This window comes from Monopterus albus, unplaced genomic scaffold (genome assembly GCF_001952655.1).
Source record: "Monopterus albus unplaced genomic scaffold, M_albus_1.0 scaffold228.1, whole genome shotgun sequence".
NCBI classification, from domain to species: Eukaryota; Metazoa; Chordata; class Actinopteri; order Synbranchiformes; family Synbranchidae; genus Monopterus; species Monopterus albus.
The window spans coordinates 568,133-583,776 of record NW_018128108.1 but is presented as its reverse complement, the minus strand read 5'-3'; the positions used below and the strand labels follow the sequence as shown (position 1 = coordinate 583,776).

Genomic DNA, 15,644 nt, shown 5'->3' with positions numbered 1-15,644 from the left:
TTGGACCTTGTCAAAGTCACTCAGATCCTTACACTTGCCTGTTTTTCCTGCTTCCACCACTTAAACTTCGAGGACTGAATGTTCACTTGCTGCCTTATATACCCCACACACAGAGGAGCCACTGTAACAAGATAATCAGTGTTATTCACGTCACCCGTCAGTGGTCCTAATGTTATGGCTGATTGGTGTAGATCTCATCTCGTTTTCTATACCGCTTAGTCCCGAACAGGGTCGCAGGTGGCTGGAACCAATCCCAGCTGGTGTAGATCTTAATGATGTATACATATGCAGGTAACAGGTCAGTTAATTTATAAACTTGTTAAAGTGAGTGAAAACGTGTCACACTGACCTGTTAATGGCTGAGCCAGTTACTACTAAAGTCATCTGCCACAGTAATGTGTTGTTAAAACTCCCAGAGCACATTTACATGTAATATGTCATAGCGATTTACCTTTTTTAGATCCATGGTACAAGCCGATTCCCATCCACTGTACTTTCTATGCCTCCATGTCAGCAATAGCTGCAACCAGACTCATTACGTTTTCGGGTTGTCCATCCATACAACCAACTCTTTTGAATGTGACATCTCAGGAACACCTTGAGGGAATTTCTTCAAATTTGGTGTCCACTTGGACTCAAAGATAAACTGTGAGAAGTCTGCTTATACCACAGGCTCCAATGTATAAGGTGAAGATAAGTGTTAAATACAAAGAACTCAAAACAAAAAAGTACCAAGTGTAAAAACAGCATGCCAGTAATATGTAATTACTGTAGAATCATTCTGCCCTGCTGACAATACCCAAAGATATCATATTAGCACTTAGCATTCATTTAGCTGTTGCAGGAGCCTCCTTACACACAACGCATGTTACCAAAACTATCTGCATAACTAGCTACTACAGCAGTATAAAAGGGCAAACAGAACTGAAAACAACCCTCAGATTTTAAAAATCATTCGACTACTTAAAGGTCCAGTGATGGACATTCACCTAAGGAATTAAAACAATAACAAATCTTAATTTACAACCTAGAGTTTTATCCCAGCAGCAAGTTTTTTCAAATAATGATTTAGACAATATTTTCAGTACATATGGTGAAGATGTTACAACAAGCTGTTTATTGGTAAAATACCACAGTGTAATTTACAGTTTGGTAATTAACAGTGACAGTAACAGAAGAATGAACATCCAATTGTACGAAAAGCACTACAAAACAAATCTGAGGGAATAGGTGAGGTTTTCCATCTGTAAACTAAAACGCGTTTAGGTGAGGATGTCGTGGGCCTGCTGCTCCACCAGCATGGCCATGTTCTTTACATCACCACACCAGAAGTCCAGCTGCTCCTTCATACCTTTGATCTGAAACAGTGTCCAACAGGTAAATATTGCCTTGTGTTCCAATGATACATTTTCTGTGATCAGACTCTACTGTAGCTTTATAAGGTGTTTACTGGTTGCATGCATGCTCTACATTTGGCCAGTTACCACAGGTTAAAAAAAGAAGGATGGGGCAAAAAAAAAAAAAAGGAAATGCTAGTATTAATCTGTTCCAAATCATATGAACACAATGAGTACTGACCTGCTGCAGGTCCAGCACCCTGGGCTGCACCCAGGTCATCTGCACCTTCTGGTCCACCTCATCAATGTTGCCTCTGATAAGGCCCACAGACAGAGCCTTCATCACCAGAAGCTCCACCTGCAGGAGACAAACACACAGAGCAACAGAAATTACTTCAAGCCATCAGGTCTCTACAGTTTTCCTCACCAATAAATGCTTTATCATGCTGACAAAGCTGAAGTGATTAAATACACGTCTCATCCAGCTGACCTCATTAACAGGGATTTTGGCACTCTGAGCGATCTCGGCGAAGGTCAGCTGTCTGTGGTTCGCAGGGCGAGTGAAAGTCATCTGGAAGGCAAAACAGACATTTTAAATGATTTCACAGACTGGTTTTAAAACTGAAAAACTACATTTTGGACACCTGTAAAGATGATCTGCAGCTGGTAAACAGCACAAATCTGCATGTTTAAGTAGATTAACACTACGACTGTATAGATTTATGTCAACTCTTCCATCACATACACCGATTGTGGTGACAGCCATTTTCTGTGCTGCTGTGCACGACTCAGTCAAAGCTCTCGTTTTGAGAGAACATAAATTAAATTACACATGAGAAGTTACTACATAAAGGTGGTGTCTTACCTCCATCACACAGAGCAGCTGGATCTTCTGCATCAGTTTAGCTTCATGTGCTGCGAGGTCAGGCTAGAACCAAAACATAAACATAAATCAAACAGTTCCCAAATAACAATGAGAGTGAAAGATTTTGACGCATGTGTTCTGTTTTACTGAAAGCTGAATCACAAGTGCCCTCAGAGGTGTCACTGTTTGAAGCTACGTAGAATGGTACAATTTAATTAGTTTAACTTTTAGGGTGGGGGAAAAATATATTTTCTGATATACTGTGATATTTTTTTTTGGTAAAAGATCTTACACAGATTGCTAAAATCCCAAGACTGATCTCTGCATTTGTACCTTTTCACAGTAAAGGGGTACATCTGTGCTAAAAGTTGAGACAGATTTGATTAATGAATTTAAGTAAGTTGTGGAAGACCAGATGTTAAAACACGCAGAAAAAAGGTTATTTTAAGTACAACATACTAACACAGACAATCACTTATATGAGCCACTAATCTGTTACATGCATAATTAGTCTTTGCCAAACACCACAGTTTATGAGGCTGCTGTGACTCAGACCTGTCAAATGTATGAATTTTCTATTCATCTTCCCATATCCAACTAGACATCACTCAAAGAGCATAAACCTCCACCAAAGCATATCACCGTCCCCATAATGCCCTTACACCTAACAGCAACATTCCCAAGACAGTTTGACCCTCATAATGATTCCTTAACCATGAAAGCCTTCCCCTAGTATTTGGAATCATTGATATCATTGTTAGTTTGAAAGTTATTCAATTAATGAATAACTTACATTAATAATGTATTTCAGTAATGGAGTCCGTTTAGGATCTAGCTCAGTAACTTCTGAAGATGTGTCTAATCTGGAGACACCGAGTCAACTGAATTTCAGGTAGAATTTGATTTTATGCAAGTATGTAGCATTGCTCTCTCACAGTAGGTTTTCCATAAGTCCTATAAATGTGAACATTCTGGGCCAGCAGATCCGGAATATTACTTGGATCCAGATCACCCTTTGGTATGTTGTAGATTTTACGAAATCCAAGCACTTTAGGCACGATGTATAGTGTTAGAAGCAAAAATAGTGAAATTGGCCCTATCTCACAATGGTGAACAATCTTTTAAAAAGAAAATTCCTGGATCTGGATGATGATTCAGATCAGCCCCAAGGTCTAATGGATTATTCTGTAGGCTGTACCCCATCGCTCCAAGAAATTTCATCAATATTGATTCATTACTTTTTGAGTTATGCTGTGAACGAACCAACCAAAACACACACCAGCAAAACATAACAAATAGACAAACAAACAACCAGCAACCACACTGGCAGACTTGACCTCACTGGATACATGCTAACCAGAGGTGATGCACACAGATGAGCTCTGTCTCAGTATACAGTATGTTAAGACAGTTAGAGGAATGTGAATCACCTGTTGGCCCCACGCAGACTTGAAGCCCTGGAATTTCTCAACATTGCCTCCATTGAAGGCATATAGTGTATCAATGAGCCACTGTTTGTCCGTATTCCTCAGAGACTCCAGCACAGGATGCATCAGCTGCAAAGCCAAACAGCAGACATGGTCATTACCATGCTGAGCTTCAACTGAAATGCTGACCAGCAGCGATAAACAACATGGAGATAAACATGTTCAATGAGAATCCCACCAGCTCTCCAAAGTTGTAAACTCCTTCCCCTAAGAGCCCAGCCAGTCCGAGTGTGAACGCCCTCTCCTGCTTCTCTGTTTCTGTGGAGTTAACAACCAACAATCCATTATAAAGCCGCTACGTTCAATGCACTATGCTTCATCAACTCGAATTTGTTTCCCATCATGCCCTCTGCTCACCTGGAAGGTCTTTAATGTCCACACATCCAAGGTAGCGCAGAGCATCCTTGTAGTAGGAGGCATGGTTCCCAATGATACGATAGTATTTGCTAGAGAGGTCATAAAACCTGTCGTGGACTGACGTCACCCCAGGCAAGTTGTTCAACATTTCCTCAACTTCTTCAATGAGTTTCTGTAAGACAAAAAGGACATACATGCTGATCTCCACCATTTGCATTCAGAACTACACCATAATATCTGGGCATCATTGGCAGCCTATATTTGTTCATTTCAAACTACTCAGATCTTTGAAACCTTTGCACTATGAGAGAGTTGATTAGTTTTTACTACGTTTATTTACATGCTTCAAGTATAGTCATAGCATGCATTAGTAAGGTATGCCACATGTTGCTTTTTTCAGGAGAAGTCGCTACTTAGAAATGTTCAAGGACAGTTTTTATTACGTATGCATCAATATAAGCTTTACTCTAAGCTTGGGGTTTCTGTCAACACATAGTACACATGTGATACACATACTTTCTTTTCCTCCAATTATAAAACCTTTATATCTAAACAGCCCTGCAGGAGACACCTGCTCTACAGGGTATGTTCTTTTCTTTTGCTGCAACAAGTTGTTTCAGTGAGAAAAGGAATTACACACCTGTGAGAGAGATATAATACACTACTAATTTGTGTAACAGCTGTTGGTTTTGTCACTGCTTTGCCAACACATCATTTGTGAACATTATTAGCAGCTTGATGTTAAAAATGTGCCATGTGTTATATCTGAACGAGGTGTGAGGCACGCTGTGCGTCAGCAGCTTGTAAAGAGGAAGAAGTTGCGATTTTAGGAGCTTTTACCTTTGTGGCAGGAAGATCACTGATCTCCAGTTTAAGACTGCCAATAGAGGTCTTACAGAGAATGATGGCTTCTTCGTTACTTTTCACCTGGTTTAGACACACGCATATTAAAGATTAGTCATAAGAGTTTAGAAAGCTTATGTTTCAGAGCCTATAGTGCTGGCATCAATCAGCTTACTTTTTCCTTTGTCTTCTCAAGAAAGGTGATGGCATCTTTAGGATCTAAAAATAAACAGAAAACACTTTCTTAAACAGTCAGACAAGGTATATTCTGCACAGACATGTTCTCTACTCCATCTCATCATCTACCTGGCATCTGTCTGGCAACACACAGTATAATCTCCACAAGGGACAGAGGATTGATTCTGTTAAGTGAACAGAAATAAGAAATGACCATCAATACTGGCTAACAAGCTGTAGATAGTGCACATTACTGTAACTATTACTAATACATGGAAATGAGCAATTTTACCTCACCTGTGTTCAAAGTCACAGAGGAAATTTTCATAGAGCTGTAAGAAAAATAGGAATTGTCAAAGCACATGTTTAATATTCATCTCATTGGAAATAAATTCTCCACAATGACCTCCAATCCTTTTGGACTATGCCATGATATACTCATGAAGTTAGTCATTTATAGCGAGTATTTGCTTTGTGTTTTATGTAAATCTTATTTTTTGTGATAGACTGGCCATCTGTTCACGGTGTACCCGCCTCTCGCCCAGTGTCAGCTGGGATTAGCTCCAGCCCCCATGACCCTCTACATGATAAGCAGTATAGATACTAGATATATGGATGGATAACCATTTGTTGTATATCATCTAGATTCCTAACATGTGATGTTGTCATGTCTAGGATTAAGTACCCTTGTGAATACCATGTCCAGACACATTTTCACATTCTGATTGCAAACAACAGTAGATAAAAAGCATCTCTGAGTTTAAATGTTGATGACTGTCTGCTTGATGAGGTACAGCATGAAATACAAACTGTTGTGGCCATTCCCTGTTCTGACTGGTGCAAACAGTTTTTCAGTCCTCAAAGGAAGAAAACACAATCCAGTGACATTTAAATCCCTTCTGAGAGTTATATAAAAATAAGCAATCAACAGCTTTATATATCGGAAACAAGTTAGAACATGCTAGGTTATAGCAACACATAAAAATCTGTGCTTTTTTGAAGCTGGTTGTATCATCACACATCAAAAGTCGCACAAGTATGGAATAGCTTGCAGCTGTGGCACATATACCTGTATAAGGCCATCTCCTGTTTTGAAGTGGGGATCTTTAACAAAGTCTGTCAGCTTCAGAGTCAACTGATGCCACAACCTGTCAATATAAACACAGCCAGCTTCATACAGTGTCGGTGATCATCACCAATTCATCTGAATTACAATGCATCACTGCAGTCACTGGCCTAAAACTACAGTACATCATGAAGACAATCACATGTTCCACAGAAATGCTGTAGCTTTTGCAAGGAAATCAACTGAGTGAGCATTCAAAGCTTTAATATACAGGTGACAAGTGACTTTAAGTTACATCTTAGAAGCTTACATGTGAACATCCCAATGACGTGACTATAAACAAACCTCTTTTGCTACATGTGCATAAAGACAACATCAATAACAAAATGTAACATGTCATTAAAAATTATAAGTGAGTTTAAGTCACACTGTGATTACACATACATTCTCCATTCATCTTAAACTGAAACACAAATGATGAGCAATGTTGATTGATAGCTACTGAGTAATTGATTCATGTACATGAAACCCTTGATTAAGACCTCGTTGTCACAGAGTTGCCTGATGGACAGAAATCAGTGTGTATCATCTATACTCAAGAGGTTAATGAATGCCTACATTTTTTTTATTTTCATAAAGTGTCTACCTACCAGTCTATCAATGCCGTAACAAAACGTGGAAAGGTCCTACAGCTGTTCATTACCTGGATTTTAAGGGTGTTTGTCAAGTAACCATTTTCCACTAACGCAGATAAGTAATGACAGTCATTTGAGTTTTACGAGGCAGACTTTCACACCTAACTTCTTTGTATGATCAGTTAATCACATTATGATGTGTACTTAACGTTACGGAACAGCACTAATTACACTTACATCCACTACTTGGCTACTTCTAACGGTGCAGTGACCATAACTATTAAACCCATCTAAATTAGAACTGATGAAGCCTCTTGGATGAGAGGTGACCTTCGACCTAAAAACCTAGTCCAATTGATTTTTCTAAGTTTTTTTTCAGCCATCTAAATTAGATGCTAACAGCTAGAACAACTTGCGGCAGACCGATAAAATTTGTATTAATTGCCCTAAACTTTTGGTGTTGGGCTCAAAGCTACAACCCACTTAAATGATAATTGCCTAGCGTGACTCGTGTTATATGTTCAACAAAATAATATTAGTAGCCAACCTTCAGCTCTGACTTGATAGAAAAAAAACAAAACTTGCTGCTAACCTTAGCCACACAAGCAGCTAGCGTTAGCTCCGTACATGACTCAGCGTACACTTCCAATGAATGAGCTAGCTAACGTTAGCTAGCCTAGAGTTAGCAAAGCCTATGAACATTTAACTATCTGCGTTGCACCTTTTGTTGTACAAATCCTCCAATGTGTGCCACTCCGCCGCCATCTCTGGGGTGGAGCTGTTGCTCTGCTGCTGTTTGAGGTACCCGCTAACATCTTTCATGGTTGCAGTAAACCAAGATAAAGTTTTACTCTGGATAGACAAATTATGTTAACCCCTCAGCTAAAGTCAAGTAGCGTGTCGTAGTGTAGTGCTAGGTAGCTTCAAGACACAAAGAATGATGGGAAATGAATGAGTCATTGCTGCGTTCACGCTCTATTTGAAGAATAAGAACAACATGTAAACACACGTAGTTGCAAGTTGGGAGTGTTACCGCATTAGTAAAAGGTGGTTAGCCCTGGTGCTAACATTGTAGTCACACCGGACATACCGTAGATATAAACACGTCTGTGTGTATATTTGTCTTTGTTGTCTTATTTATTTGCAACATTTTGTTAAGATATCAAATGAAAGCATATACAAACGTGGGCAGCACGAGTTTCACATAATGCATTAGAGATAATTAATTTTTTTATATAACATCCAGTGGTGGGTGTAAATATTCTGCCAACATTTTGTTGACACGTCTGCAAATCATAATTACGATTTTTAAAATGTGATGAATGCAGCACACGCCTGCTCTGTTTGGGTTGATGGGAAATGTAGGATGCGTTGCTAATGTTAGCCATAGCTGAGGATATTGAAAGTAGATTTCGTCTCTCTTATAGACTTTATTATGGCTTATTTAGTGAGCTCCTCACCTGCCAAACTTTGTTGTTTATATCGCAGTCTGTGTTTAAGAACAAGCCGGGCGCTTTATGCGAACGGTTAGTAAACAAGCAAGACAGTGCTGCGACAGTAATAGTATTTATGGTTGTAAATGTGACACATCTTGTTTTTATAGGTTTTGGTCAAAGCAGCTGGTGTTCTGGTGAAGGTGCAGCAGCTGTGTGCAGGTACTTCTCCATTGCACCACTGCTCTGTGGGTGCAGGTTTGAGAATCACACCGCACACATAAGAGCTATACGTGCATTCAGGATCATAAATAAAACAGCCTAGGTAAACCTAAGTTGTCTCTACAGCTGCGTAAGAGCAGGAGTGCATTTTTACAAGCAGGTTCGAGCAGATTTTTAATGGACCCAACACTCCATATTATTGCATTTTTGGATTTTCTTTAAATCAGTGAGAGCTTACAACTATTTATCAATCTTTCTAGCAATAGGAAGTTAATTGTTAACTATTTTCATAATTGCTTAATAGCCTAATTGACAACCTGAAACCAGAGAAGCTTTCTTGATTCCATTGATTAACTGACTAATTGGTGCAACTGTAATTACAAGTGCACTTAGCATTTGTAAATGAGTAAGTAAATAAAGCATTAGACCTGATATAACATCAGTGGTGCACTGCAACAATAAGATACAGGATATGTGATGTAAGTATGATGAACAAAGTTTGATTTAACTTAGAGGCTGCCTAAAAATATGAGTGGAGTTGTTGAGTCCCTTAATCCTTGTTTTGCTCCTTCACAGAAAAACAAACTATCCCTGTTGTGATGGGACCCGAGGGCTCTTCTCCCATGGTGGCGGTGCAGCTGTAGAGCAGCAGACCCTGAAGGACATTGCAAGAAACATCAGAGAGCAGCATTATAAGAGGGTGGTGGTGATGGCTGGGGCTGGGATCAGCACGCCCAGTGGCATACCAGATTTCAGGTAAAATGCTTTGATGTGGTTTGCTGTCTCAGTGTTGTAGTATTTCTACAAATGTGCTGCAGGCATGTGAGGTGTATTTTGGGGTCTGTCAGCAGATGAGTATTTGCTCCCTCACAGGTCCCCAGGCAGTGGTCTCTATGACAACCTGCAGCAGTATGACTTGCCCTATGCTGAGGCCATATTTGAGATAGACTTTTTCCACCAAAACCCTAACCCCTTCTTTGCCCTGGCCAAAGAGTTGTATCCAGGAAACTACCAGCCCAATCTGACACACTACTTTGTACGTCTTCTTCACAAGAAGGGTCAGCTTCTCAGGATGTACACACAGAACATTGACGGGCTGGAAAGATGTATGTACTGTATTTGTTTTTTCAAAATTACTATGCATTGTGCAGTCAGTAATGCTTATTTTTGTGTGTGTGTGTCTGTATTAAGTGGCAGGGATTCCTCCTGAGATACTGGTGGAGGCCCACGGCACATTTGCCACTGCCACCTGCACTGTCTGCCTGCGGAAATATGAGGGCAAGGACCTACGAGTGAGTTATAACCCAAACGCTGCTAAAGTGGAAACATGTTTTTGAATCTTTTGCAAATTTATTAAAGTATTTTCTTGCATTTTAAAAAGACCATATACCAGTGTTAATCGAATACCTTAAGGAATTGTGAATAATAGCTAGATAAAATGAGCTTATCACTTAAGACTCAACACATCTTGTTTCCATGCCTCATCAGCCAGAAGTAATGAGTGGGACAGTCCCTAAGTGTCCCACCTGTAAGGGCGTGGTAAAGCCTGACATTGTGTTTTTTGGGGAGGAGCTTCCACGGCACTTCTTCAAATACTTCACAGATTTCCCACTGGCAGACCTCCTGATCATCATGGGCACTTCACTGGAGGTGAGCATCACCATCTTCATACCACACCATGTCTGAGTAATCTGATTCATTTCCAACTGAAACAGTGTCACGATGAGAGGTAACATGAGGCAGGACCGTGCATCACTGGACAGGGTGGGACAGAACAAACATGGAAACTGTACTTTGCATTAGAGATGCAACGATTGCAATTTTTTGGGCCGATTCGGATTTCAGATTTTTTAAAAGTCTGACCTGCTGATTCCAATTTTCTTTCTTTCTAAGAACTGTAATTGACAGCATATCAAGACAGTTGCAGTAATGTTTAGTAAAGTCTTAGTTGTTTAAAGAGGTATCTGACGTAAAAACAGGGAAATTTAATTAATGGACTCATCTATCAAGTACATACGTAACAAACACCCTCCATTTGTTACCATAGTATTTGTGTAGAACTACAAACCGCTGTTCACACTTTGCCCTGCAGGTGGAGCCCTTCGCCAGTCTGTCAGGAGCTGTGCGTAGTTCGGTTCCCCGTCTGCTCATTAATAGAGACTTGGTGGGGCCGTTTGCCTGGAGCCGCCGGCCCCACGATGTCGTACAGCTCGGTGATGTGGTCAGTGGTGTGCAAGCTCTAGTTGACTCCATTGGCTGGACTCAGGAGCTGGATGCTCTGATGTCAGCCGCTGCTGAGAAGGTGTGTGTGTGTTTTGTTTGCAAACACACATTCATTCTAACTTTTCTACTTCAGCCTTCACATGGACCTTTTGGATAGTTAATATTTTGTTAAAAGCTGAAAAGGATGGAAAGACCGTGTTTACTGTAATCAAAAGGCCAAGATTTTTGTTATTAATCGGGGCAAATGTTTGACCACAGGGAATCTCATAACTTATTGTCATCAAACATAGTGCACCTTTTCCTCCAAGGTCATACACAGTAAGCTGCAGACACTGCATCACAAGCACTAAGGATAAATCAAAACATACTTGTGTTAACACTCTGTTAAAAATTTTTTTAGTATATTACTTGTGTGGTGTAGAAGAGAATTATTTTTGTAGAGATACTGCTTGCAAACCAATGATGGTAAGATGATGTCATGGGGTAGGACTGGATAAGTCTGACTTCTTCCTACTCCATTCAAGCATGTACTAGGTATAAGCAAATTGATATTGGATTAGCATTTGTTGGATATGTGTAAAATTATGTGTGTTGACATATCGACTGTCTTTACATGCTTGAAAGAATAAATAAATAAAAAAAAAAAGCTACAGTTATTGTAGCAACTTGGCTTTGTCCAAAGGCAGCAAAATCTTGGCTCAGTGCAGTAACTTCCTGGAGCCTCTGATGGTTACCTGGTAACTAGTCACAGCAAAAAAACAGTCCGGCACATAGAGTTGGCAACCCTAGCTTTACATTTTGCATATAGTTATAAGAGTGGTATCAGTTTTCTCAAAAGACCATTCCTTTAAAGATGTGCATGGTGCAGCTGCATGCAAAATACTGAGCTGAAAGGGTTTTGGTCATAGATTGTTGTGAAGTTAATTCACAACTCATTAAAGTTAATTTCATAAACAGAAGTAGGAGCCACACTGATAAGTTTATGTTTGTATTTTTATCTGCAGGCTACAAAAAAGACAGGAGACTGAGACCACTTCACCACATCAAGCTGGAGGTTTGACTTACTTATCTACTAAAACTCAAACTGCAGGACAAAATCCAGCTGACTTTTTTGCACAGTTTTAACGAGGGCCATGTGATAGGTAATACTTGGATCATTTGTAATGTCAATGGAAACTCAGAAATAAGGAGATAGAGGAACAGCTATAATGAAAATGCAGGCTAACAGAAATGTTTCTCAGTCATATGCTTCTAAAACACAGGTAAGTGATGCACAGTGGTGGAAAAGTGGTGTTTTTTTTTGTCTCAACAAAAAGAAAATGTAAATATGTATTAACTTCTAGTTTCTTGAAATTTCGTATCAAAATTTTGCATTAGAAAAGCAATTGCATCCTTGATCTCTCTGTCTGTCTGTCACTTTCGGCTGTTCCTGTCAAGGGACGCCACAGCGAATCGGTTTGCATATTGAAATTTGGCACGTGTTTTACACCGGATGCCCTTCCTGCCACAACCCTGAATGCATCCCTGATCTCTAATATGCATAAATATCAGAGGAAGACTGACAGCACTTCATCAGTGACTTCATTAGTTTGAGCCAGCAACCGCCTTTATGTTCATGGAAACAGCTCACAAATATATAGTTTTGCTAAAAGAAGGACTCAGGTATTTCCAAAAGCTCCCAGACACAAATTTTTAAATCAAACAAGGAGGAAATAGTGTATTTCTTGGGGACAATTTTCAGTGGTGGATTAATTCACATTTTGGTGCTCTAGTGAATATTTGGAGTAGCAGGACAGTGTATGTGGAAAAAGGTCCAAATAAGTTACAGTTACAGTTTACAGTAATGGAGGAACATGTCACCCAGTAGAACAGTGTGGCTTATCAATGTGTTTTGATTAGCTTTTTTGAACAACAATGGATCTCTGTGGCACAGAGCATCAACATATACCTGTATTTGGATACACACAACACTTCTTTGTAGGATACATTCACTGTGAGTTTTAGTGTTTTTGTGAGAGTTGCCTGACAAAAATAAAAATACAGAATGTCACCAGATGTGTCCTTTAAATGAAGAGTAATCAAAGTGTGCCATCACATTAATTTGAATAGGTTGTAACCAACAGAGGGAGCCAAATAACACCCATTAGTGTTGTAAAGATTTCTGTTTGAATGTTGACCTGATATTCTGACCCTCTCATGTATGTCACAGGGGAGGACAAAAATAAAGACACACCTCTAAATATAATGTAGTCAGTACATCATCACCTTTAACTATGACCTCAATAATAAACATATAACAGAATTTATACAATTTCAGCAAAAACTGAAACATTTTGAGCTTGATAAACACAGATGTTAAGGTGGAAGTGATGCACTGAATTGCGTACAGGCGTACCTAATAAAGTGGCCAGTGAGTGTATACTCGACCTAGACAGCATCTATTTCAGTTGACTGAGAAAGAGGGTATTTAACATCAGCACAGAAGTGCACACCCTGGGCAGTGCTACAGGGCGCTGCTCTCATGCACCAACAGACTGATAAACTCTTTCTTCCTCGGCGCTGTCTGCCATCACACCCACAGGCCCAGAGATCACGTTATAAATGCAATACGAACACCGACTGGTCACACCCTCATTCTTATAGTAGCAGATGTAGCTACATACAGTGTTTTGATGCATACATTTAGCTTTTGTGTTCATTTTTGTTTGAACTTGATTGCTCTTAATTATTTATTTATGACAGAACTTGACATGTGGATACGATAAGGGGAGTCACATTGTTTAATTTCTTTAGTTTTAATGTGATTGTTTTTAATTGTTTTGACAAATGAGGTGTGCATATGTATGAGAGAGTTAGACTAATTTCATTGTACACAAGTATAATGACAATGAAGTATCTCTAGTAACCTGATTTGTCATGTTTCATGCAAACATCATATGATCAAAACCAGGCTAATGGGGCATATGAAAACATATTCAGTGTTGCCAGTTACAATTTTTCTGAACCCACTTTTATCAGTCAGCCTTCATTTTGCAGGATCTTTTAGGACTCCTTTGTGAGTTTTTCTAAATTCAGTGTCAGCTTCAGTTTTTTCAACCCAGTTCTTGCACCTTGTTCCAATTTTCACCTCTTCTTCTCCCCCCAGTGTTTACAGGGTGTTGCAAGAAAAGGTCTATTTTATCACATACTGTATCATCTGCTACAAGGAAATTATAACTTTCCATTTGTTGCCCTAGTATTTCAGGTTGTAAATTACAGCTGTTTTCATGGTAACAGCCATTTTAAGAACATTTCTGACACATCTGACATGCAGGAAAAGGAGGAAATGAAGGCTGCCTAGTTGTAATAAATTGGATTTTCCTTTACCCTTAACATAAGCTTGCACTTATTTATTTATTTACCATGACCACTGTTGTTTCTAAACCTTAACCAAGTACTTGAAAGGTCATGAGGTCTTGAAGTGAGTGTTTTATCAATTACAGTGTCAGAGGTCAAGCATGCCCTAATCAAGAGACCTTAAAGCAAATGAAAATTAAAAATGTACAGTGAAGACTGATGATATGATTAAAAGCTCTAGATCAGTTACTAAATGAACCTTGTGGTGAAACTAACCAGGCCTTAACCAAAGCAATACTGTGTTTCCTCTGATTAACACTAAATGATTTTGTCATGTTGGCATGAGGACCTACTAAAAATTGAGGTGATCAAATGATCACTTCAGTTTTTTGGAACAAGGCACAGTTGTGCCTGGTGATCAGGTGGTTAGTTTTGTCAGAAACAACAAAATCATGTTTTTAACATGAAGTTACCACTTTGAGGAGCCTAACGTCTAATTTGCACATCTCAGTTGGGTGCCTACTTAGGGTGTATGTTTCTCACCTGGTGGTGGAAATTTCCCATCTTGACTTAATCCCATTTTAATTCAGAAACAATGATGTTGGTTATTTATAAATGTATCTCAGTCCAGTCTTCTCTCTGGGAGGCAGAAAACCTGCACTACATTGATTTATAAAAGCATGGGTGGATTAATGACAGGGCCAAATGGGGCACAGGCCCAGCAGCCCAAGGGGTCAGGGGGCTCCTGGGAGGGAGTGCAGTTTGTATTGTGTGCTGTAGTACTAACTTGAATATCTGTCCAGAGGAGGATCATTGTGGATCTACTTGACAGGAATCTTTAGGCAGGAATCAAGATACCCTCTCTTCCTCTAAATACTGAAGTTCAGCTGCTGCAGTTTTTCAAATGTCACTGACTGTCTTGAGTACAAATAAACATAAGAGATCTACAGAGAGATGCAAAATGACTACAAATACATAGAAAATTGATACAAAGAGACTAAAAATAACAAAAATGAGAAAATGACAACATGTAACAAGATGCAAAAGAAACTACAAAGGAAATGTCTACAGAGAGACACAAAACAAGCACAAAGAGATGCAAAATGATCACATAGAAATTCTAAATGGAAACACAAAGATGTGCCTGCATTATCTGTGGTTGTTTTGTGCCTCTCTGGCTGTTTACATGCTTGTGCCCAGGGCCTCAATGTCTCATAATCTGTTCATGCATAACTGGGATTGTAAAATTGACACTGAACTGTGGCTTAGTCATTTTGTCAATGAAAGTTATCTAAAATCAAATCCGGGATCCTATTTGTCTCAGTGACTCTGTTATGCTTTGACTCTGTTAGCCTGTGACTCTTTGGACATGATGTGAACATGATAGCTCAGGATGGTACATAATAGAAACTTCATCTTTATCCCACAGCTACTTCATAGAGCGTAGATGATCTGATTAAATTTTGGAGCAACGTGTTGGACAGTGCTCACCACAACCATAATCCAGACACCATTTGAGGGAATGTCTTTTGGAAGAATGGTGTTCATCCCTCCATTAGAGTCCGGAGACTTGGAGACAGTGGCGGTTCTACATTGAATTACTCCCCGGGCGAGACCCCCCTCTGAGTGTCACTGACTTAGTTTAGCCTACTAAATGGATCCC

General features: G+C 39.5%; 2 protein-coding genes across 7 annotated transcripts in view; one reads left to right on the top strand and one right to left on the bottom strand.

Moving 5' to 3' along the window:
* Positions 1-1,089: 1,089 nt before the first annotated feature.
* psmd13 (proteasome 26S subunit, non-ATPase 13) lies at positions 1,090-7,729 on the bottom strand. The gene is made up of 13 exons (XM_020619901.1): positions 7,489-7,729; positions 6,136-6,214; positions 5,364-5,398; positions 5,196-5,251; positions 5,065-5,108; positions 4,887-4,973; positions 4,047-4,218; positions 3,868-3,947; positions 3,633-3,758; positions 2,203-2,265; positions 1,828-1,908; positions 1,579-1,695; positions 1,090-1,358 (listed from the first exon to the last, which is right to left on the bottom strand). The coding sequence occupies exons 1-13, from the start codon at positions 7,587-7,589 to the stop codon at positions 1,263-1,265; spliced, it is 1,137 nt and encodes a 378-aa protein (XP_020475557.1). The 5' UTR covers positions 7,590-7,729; the 3' UTR covers positions 1,090-1,262.
* sirt3 (sirtuin 3) overlaps positions 6,708-15,644 on the top strand; it is a 14,707-nt gene continuing 5,770 nt past the window's right edge. Inside the window, exons 1-9 of one of the 6 annotated variants that reach the window (XM_020619903.1) lie at positions 8,128-8,293; positions 8,371-8,422; positions 8,999-9,178; positions 9,296-9,528; positions 9,614-9,714; positions 9,911-10,072; positions 10,515-10,724; positions 11,650-11,699; positions 15,411-15,638. In XM_020619903.1, coding sequence (XP_020475559.1) covers positions 8,203-8,293; positions 8,371-8,422; positions 8,999-9,178; positions 9,296-9,528; positions 9,614-9,714; positions 9,911-10,072; positions 10,515-10,724; positions 11,650-11,673 — 1,053 coding nt within the window. In that variant the 5' untranslated portion in view covers positions 8,128-8,202 and the 3' untranslated portion in view covers positions 11,674-11,699; positions 15,411-15,638. Of the gene's footprint in view, positions 6,735-8,127; positions 8,294-8,370; positions 8,423-8,998; positions 9,179-9,295; positions 9,529-9,613; positions 9,715-9,910; positions 10,073-10,514; positions 10,725-11,649; positions 12,878-15,410; positions 15,639-15,644 lie in introns of those variants that run through there. The other 5 variants (XM_020619905.1, XM_020619908.1, XM_020619904.1 and 2 more) reach the window with 5 other exon arrangements.

Coding starts and splice junctions, on each gene's coding strand:
- psmd13 (XM_020619901.1), bottom strand. CDS start 7,589: ATGAAAGATGTTAGCGGGTACCTCAAACAGCAGCAGAGCAACAGCTCC. Junction 6,215..7,488: donor GAGGATTTGTACAACAAAAG/GTGCAACGCAGA, acceptor TTATATTGACAG/GTTGTGGCATCAGTTGACTC. Junction 3,948..4,046: donor GGACATTAAAGACCTTCCAG/GTGAGCAGAGGG, acceptor TTAACTCCACAG/AAACAGAGAAGCAGGAGAGG.